This window comes from Myxocyprinus asiaticus, chromosome 22 (genome assembly GCF_019703515.2).
Source record: "Myxocyprinus asiaticus isolate MX2 ecotype Aquarium Trade chromosome 22, UBuf_Myxa_2, whole genome shotgun sequence".
Lineage (NCBI taxonomy): Eukaryota > Metazoa > Chordata > Actinopteri > Cypriniformes > Catostomidae > Myxocyprinus > Myxocyprinus asiaticus.
The window spans coordinates 130,001-137,500 of NC_059365.1; the positions used below are offsets into that span (position 1 = coordinate 130,001).

At 39.5% G+C, this 7,500-nt stretch overlaps 2 protein-coding genes across 2 annotated transcripts in view; both read right to left on the reverse strand.

The window, feature by feature from the left end:
* Window positions 1-1,348, reverse strand: part of LOC127412765 (COP9 signalosome complex subunit 6) — an 11,634-nt gene extending 10,286 nt beyond the window's left edge. Inside the window, exon 1 of the mRNA XM_051649394.1 lies at window positions 1,259-1,348. Coding sequence (XP_051505354.1) covers window positions 1,259-1,304 — 46 coding nt within the window. The 5' untranslated portion in view covers window positions 1,305-1,348. The remainder of the gene's footprint in view (window positions 1-1,258) is intronic.
* A 5,262-nt stretch (window positions 1,349-6,610) lies between these two features.
* LOC127412759 (serine/threonine-protein kinase 32B-like) overlaps window positions 6,611-7,500 on the reverse strand; it is a 19,960-nt gene continuing 19,070 nt past the window's right edge. Inside the window, exon 12 of the mRNA XM_051649377.1 lies at window positions 6,611-7,500. This exon is cut by the window's right edge and continues 980 nt beyond it. The gene's annotated coding sequence lies outside the window, so the exon portion shown is untranslated.

A 7,500-nucleotide genomic window follows, 5' to 3' on the forward strand; every position in this document is an offset into this window, starting at 1 on the left:
AGGTTAATGTTATTAAAATGAATTGTATTCCAAAATTCAACTACCTGCTACAATCTCTCCCTGTAGATGTCCCACTCTCTTATTTCAAGCAATTTGATAGAATTGCGAAGTCCTTCATTTGGAATGGTAAACGTCCGAGACTACATTCCAACAAATTACACAGGCCGATTGACAAAGGTGGGCTAGGCTTACCCAAGATTTTATTTTATTATTATGCGTTCAGTCTCAGATATTTGGCTTATTGGTCACTTCTTCCTGAGAGAGCCCCTCCCTGGTTTTGTATTGAACAGGAAGTTCTTGCCCCTGTTTCGCCATTGCAAAGCCTTTATATCAAACTAACCAGAGAAGTTAAGTCACACCCCGTTATTTTGCATTTGCACACAGTATGGACAAAAGTGTCCAGAGTGTTTAATTCAGACATTTATTTAAATGTTGCCTCGAGCATATGGCTGAACTCAAAATTATATATTAATAAGTCCCCTTTCTGCTGGTCAGAGTGGATCGTGAGGGGGGTTACAACACTCTGTGATCTATATGAGAGTGGAGTGTTGAGATCTTTTGAAAATTTGGATCAACATTTTGGGATTCCCAGATCTCAGATCTATAGGTATTTACAGCTGCTCTGTATTGTTTTTGGGATTGGTGGTTTGTTCGGGAGGAGGGGTTAAATTTATATAATTGATTCCGTATTTTATGTTGTTTATCTGTTTTGTGGATGGAATCAATAAAAAATGTTAATAACAATAATGTAAAATTAAGGTTTATTTAATATTTCAGATCTTTTAATTTTATATTATGATGGTTAAATGACACAAATACAGCAGAATTAGATTTCATCTTCAGAAAATATACTTTAGCAAATCAATATTCATGTTAACGTCAACATCAGCACACAGCTGTTCAACTGCAGTTAAAAACGAGTTTAATTCCGTTTACATCTCTAATTTCATTATATTCTCAAACATAAACACAACAATGCACAGATGCTAACGCTGCCGACGTCAGAATCAACCAATGACAGAAGAGAGTCTGTTGGGAAGGCGGGACTATGAGAATTTCTGTCCAATCACAAGCAAGACGTAGTCAGTGTCAGCCAATTATCAACAGCTCAAAATGCAGCAGCCAGTTCGCCCTGTAAATCTACAATTATGTAAATTGAGGGAAGTGCTCGAGTTTAGTTATGGTGTGTATTTTATAGTTATGGTTATTGAAGTTAATCTGTGTGACTGCTTTTGGTTTGTTTGTAAGATTTTCTCACCTGTCGCGTCAACTTCCATTCCGCCGCCGTTACTTGCCGCCATCATGCTCGTAAAAGTGTCGCGCAAGCGCAGTGACGCTACTAACACGACGTCACTCGCACAACGTGCTGGTGACGCGTTCGCTCATGACGTCATGATGAGACAGGAGTCATCAATACATGGACATGATATCAAAATGAGGGGAAATTAGTTGATTGTCTTGTAAATTCGCTTACAGCTTCCGCTATAGAGGATAGTCCATTACAACAGTTTTGTTCCGAGTGATGTTTTCTTTTTCTTGCTTTAATAGATCACTCCAAACCCTCTGTGTGTGTTCATCATGTCTCAGGTGTTGGTCTTTAGTAAATATAGCAGAATATAAAGGTCACATTAGAACTGACTGAATTGTATTAACTTTTCTAACAGGCCTACATCTACATTTATGTCAGAGTGAAATAAACAAAAGTTTTCAATATTTACTTTGTGAAAATGAAATGTGTGGGTTTATTAATCATCACAATGAGATTATGTGTCGGTTAGTGATTGTGCACATCAAATCAACGGCTGATGATCAATCAAACATCATCAATACAGCAGCAGATCATCGATCGATCAGTAATCAAGGTGAATATTTGTGCAAAAAAGGTTGTGTATCTCATCTCTCACTGTCTGCAATACAATGTCCCGTTACTGTTCATGTTTTACAAGAAACTTTTCTTTATATTGACTTTTTACATAAAGGAAAGTTGAATTACTTTTATACTTTACATTATTACCTTTGTGTTTAAATAGTCTGTTTTTGCATAATTGTCTATATTGTCAATGTCCTGTAATCTGATGATAAATTAAACTAAACTTGACTGAAGTTGTTTTTCTTGATTTTCAGAGATGAGGTGAAGTATCAGCTCTTCTCAATGATATATGGAGGGCCCGTCTCATCTGCGGCCCCACTAGGCCCCTGGGGCCACGCCCTCCATGTGTTATTTGACCAGTGGGTGGAGTCTCTACTGAAGGAGGCAGAGAACCACATGACATGAGTCTCCTCAGGTAAAAACTGTCCTTTCACCTGTCACTGGTTTGGAAATTGAGAACTAGTTCTGTTTTTAAAAATACTGCAACCAACTAATTTAAATGACATTTGATTCTGTAAATAAAAAATAAAAGCAAACAGGTCTGTGGATGAAGCAGTCAACATGGGATTGCATCATATCCTGCAGCAACATCTGGACAGACCAGCGACATATGCAAGGATCCTTTTTGTGGACTTCAGTTCGGCTTTCAACACCATCATCCCAGCTATACTCCAGAATAAATTACACCAACTCTCTGTTCCCTTGTCTATCTGTCAGTGGATTACCAGCTTTCTGATGGACAGGCAGCAGCTTGTGAGACAGGGGAAATTCACTTCCAGCACCTGTACAATCAGCACTGGTGCCCCCCAGGGATGTGTGCTCTCCCCACTACTCTTCTCCCTCTACACCAATGACTGCATCACCAAGGACCCCTCTGTCAAGCTCCTGAAGTTTGCAGACGACACCACTGTCATCGGCCTCATCCGAGAGGACGATGAGTCTGCATACAGAAGGGAGGTTGAACAGCTGGCTGTCTGGTGCAGTCAAAACAACCTGGAGCTGAACACACTCAAAACAGTGGAGATGATTGTGGACTTTAGGAGGAACACCCCAACACTGACCCCCCTCACCATTCTAAACAGCACTGTGGCAGCAGTGGAGTCATTCAGGTTCCTGGGCACTACCATCTCACAGGACCTGAAGTGGGAGACCCACATTGACTCCATTGTGAAAAAGGCCCAGCAGAGGTTGTACTTCCTTCACCAGCTGAGGAAATTCAACCTGCCACAGGCGCTGCTGATACAGTTTTACTCAGCAGTCATTGAGTCTCTCCTCTGCACTTCAATAACTGTCTGGTTTGGTTCAGCTACGAAGTCAGACATCAGAAGACTACAAAGGACAGTTCGGACTGCTGAGAGGATTATTATAAAACTCCGATTTTTTATTAAATAACTGCATAAAGTCTTATAGATAAAAAAAAACACAAAAAAAATATGCCTTTTCTGTTTTAATGTTAAATGTTTTAGTTACACAGGTGGCCAAAAGTTTGGAATAATGTAAGATTTTGCTGTTTCGGAAGGAAATTGGTACTTTAATTCACCAAAGTGGCATTCAACTGATCATAAAGTATAGTCAGGATATTACTGATGTTAAAAACAGCACCATCTCTATTTGAAAAAAGTCATTTTTGATCAAATCTAGACAGCAGCCATCACTCCAACACCTTATCCTTGAGTAATCATGCTAAATTGATCATTTGGTGCTAGAAAATCACTTGCCATTATATCAAACACAGCTGAAAGATATTTGGTTCATTAAATGAAGCTTAACATTGTCTTTGTGTTTGTTTTTGAGTTGTCACAGTATGCAATAGACTGGCATGTCTTAAGGTCAATATTAGGTCAGAAATGGCAAAAAAGAAACAGCTTTCTCTAGAAACTCATCAGTCAATCATTGTTTTGAGGAATGAAGGCTATACAATGCTTAAAATTGCCCAAAAACTGAAGATTTCATACAAAGGTGTACACTACAGTCTTCAAAGACAAAGGACAACTGGCTCTAACAAGGACAGAAAGAGATGTGGAAGACCAGATGTACAACTAAACAAGAGGATAAATACATCAGAGTCTCTAGTTTGAGAAATAGACGCCTCACATGTCCTCAGCTGACAGCTTCATTGAATTCTACCCGCTCAACACCAGTTTCATGTACAACAGTAAAGAGAAGACTCAGGGGTGCAGGCCTTATGGGAAGAACTGCAAAGAAAAAGCCACTTTTGAAACAGAAAAACAAAAAGAAAAGGTTCGAGTGGGCAAAGAAACACAGACATTGGACAACAGATAATTGGAAAAGAGTGTTATGGATCTTAACCCCATTGAGCTTTTGTGGGATCAGCTAGACTGTACAGGTGCATCTCAATAAATTAGAATGTCGTGGAAAAGTTCATTTATTTCAGTAATTCAACTCAAATTGTGAAACTCGAGTATTAAATAAATTCAATGCACACAGACTGAAGTAGTTTAAGTCTTTGGTTCTTTTAATTGTGATGATTTTGGCTCACATTTAACAAAAACCCACCAATTCACTATCTCAACAAATTAGAATACATCATAAGACCAATAAGAAAAACATTTTTAGTGAATTGTTGGCCTTCTGGAAAGTATGTTCATTTACTGTATATGTACTCAATACTTGGTAGGGGCTCCTTTTGCTTTAATTACTGCCTCAATTCGGTGTGGCATGGAGGTGATCAGTTTGTGGCACTGCTGAGGTGGTATGGAAGCCCAGGTTTCTTTGACAGTGGCCTTCAGCTCATCTGCATTTTTTGGTCTCTTGTTTCTCATTTTCCTCTTGACAATACCCCATAGATTCTCTATGGGCTTCAGGTCTGGTGAGTTTGCTGGCCAGTCAAGCACACCAACACCATGGTCATTTAACCAACTTTTGGTGCTTTTGGCAGTGTGGGCAGGTGCCAAATCCTGCTGGAAAATGAAATCAGCATCTTTAAAAAGCTGGTCAGCAGAAGGAAGCATGAAGTGCTCCAAAATTTCTTGGTAAACGGGTGCAGTGACTTTGGTTTTCAAAAAACACAATGGACCAACACCAGCAGATGACATTGCACCCCAAATCATCACAGACTGTGGAAACTTAACACTGAACTTCAAGCAACTTGGGCTATGAGCTTCTCCACCCTTCCTCCAGACTCTAGGACCTTGGTTTCCAAATGAAATACAAAACTTGCTCTCATCTGAAAAGAGGACTTTGGACCACTGGGCAACAGTCCAGTTCTTCTTCTCCTTACCCCAGGTAAGACGCCTCTGACGTTGTCTGTGGTTCAGGAGTGGCTTAACAAGAGGAATACGACAACTGTAGCCAAATATCCTTGACATGTCTGTGTGTGGTGGCTCTTGATGCCTTGACCCCAGCCTCAGTCCATTCCTTGTGAAGTTCACCCAAATTCTTGAATCGATTTTGCTTGACAATCCTCATAAGGCTGCGGTTCTCTCGGTTGGTTGTGCATCTTTTTCTTCCACACTTTTTCCTTCCACTCAACTTTCTGTTAACATGTTTGGATACAGCACTCTGTGAACAGCCAGCTTCTTTGGCAATGAATGTTTGTGGCTTACCCTCCTTGTGAAGGGTGTCAATGATTGTCTTCTGGACAACTGTCAGATCAGCAGTCTTCCCCATGATTGTGTAGCCTAGTGAACCAAACTGAGAGACCATTTTGAAGGCTCAGGAAACCTTTGCAGGTGTTTTGAGTTGATTAGCTGATTGGCTTGTCACCATATTCTAATTTTTTGAGATAGTGAATTGGTGGGTTTTTGTTAAATGTGAGCCAAAATCATCACAATTAAAAGAACCAAAGACTTAAACTACTTCAGTCTGTGTGCATTGAATTTATTTAATACACGAGTTTCACAATTTGAGTTGAACTACTGAAATAAATGAACTTTTCCAGGACATTCTAATTTATTGAGATGCACCTGTAAGGTGCGTGAGAAGTTCCCGACAAGACAGACACATCTATGGCAAGTGCTACAGGAAGTGGGAGAATAAAAGTACCAATTTCTTTCCATAAGAGCAAAATCTGAACATTATTCCAAACTTTTGGCTGCCAGTGTAAGTGTTATGATCAAATTGTGTTTAATCAAATACATACTGTACAGCTTTGATCAAATGAAAATATAATAATTTATAAATAATTATTTTTGGTAAAAACAAACACAACAGAGCTTTACAGTATTAATGAAAACATTAAATGAAAACAATCTGATTAGCTGAGGCTGCCATGGCTGAATCACAACATGCTGATATTCAGTAACACTTGCTTATGTAATATTGCTTACAGATAATAATACTAATAACAATTTAATATTATATTATTGTTATTATGAGTTTTATTTCTACAACTGTGAATATTACACTTATAATTTGTTAATATTTTTCTGTCATAATGTCTTCAATTTCACGCATCCAGTTAAATAAAGCTCTCATTTCAGCAGGACTTTTATTTTGAAAGATATTTGAAGTTCTTCCTGTTTTTGAAGAGTTATATCAAACTTCGCAGGTCTTGTGAGTAGAAATCTCTGAGCTGCAGTGAGAAAGAGTTCATTTGAGAGTTCACAGCCGTTTATACACTCAACACACTGATCTGTGGCTCTGCAGATGGATACTACTGGACACACTGCATGAAAATCAAGCATTAATAGTGTGTGTGTTTGTTTGGCTGTGTGTGTGTCTGTGTGTGTGTGTGTGTGTGTGTGTTAGTATCTGTATTTTGCAGCAGCATTAGTAAAACAGGCTCTGTTGACTGTTCCTGATCTTCATGAGCTCCTGCGTCTCCTGCTACCAATAGTACCTGAAGGAGAACTGCTGTCATAGATGCATTAGAACCCACAGCAGGATAACACTTTCTTAGAGGCAGACTGAAACATGATGTGCTGAACAGAAACCTGTCTCACTCTCCTCCACACACACAGAGAAAGACAGACAGGTCAGTCTCATTCAGTTACACTGAGCTGTTATTGTGTTTCCCATTTTCTTCAGGATGTTTAAAGATGTTGTTTAGTCTGGTGATGTTTGTGTCTTCAGGTTCCTCAGGAGACATCAGCAGGTTCTTCACAAGCTTTTCAATGCAGCTGGAGACACTCATGAGACTCATCAGAGACACAAACAAGAGTTTCTTCAGACTCGACCTTTGACCCCACAGCCGCTGGAGGAGACTGAAGTGATGAGCGGTGACGAGGAGGCGGCGTAACCAAACGAGGATGTTCCCGCCTCCACCGAACGTCAACACACACAAACATCACACACACATACAAAGAAACGCAACTTCCTGAACTTCAAGAAGAACAGCATCACGCCTCAATAACGTGTAACAGATTCTGTAATTATGATTGTGCGTATTTTCACTGCAGTACATGTGAGGCCTGTTTTCTTCATCAGCTGTAAATAAACGTTATGCTGCTCTTTACTGGTCGATTTGTGTAGGGGTCACTGTTGTCCTGTTTTAGTAATTATTGTGCTGTCTTGTGCTGTTTTGTCACTTTATGTAGTCTCATGTAGGTCTGTGTTGTTTTTATGTAGCACCATGGACCTGAAGGGATGTTGTTTTGTTTCACTGTGTACTGTACCTGCTGTAAATGGTTGAAAAGACAATAAAGCCTCTTGACTTGCTGATTGTTTCC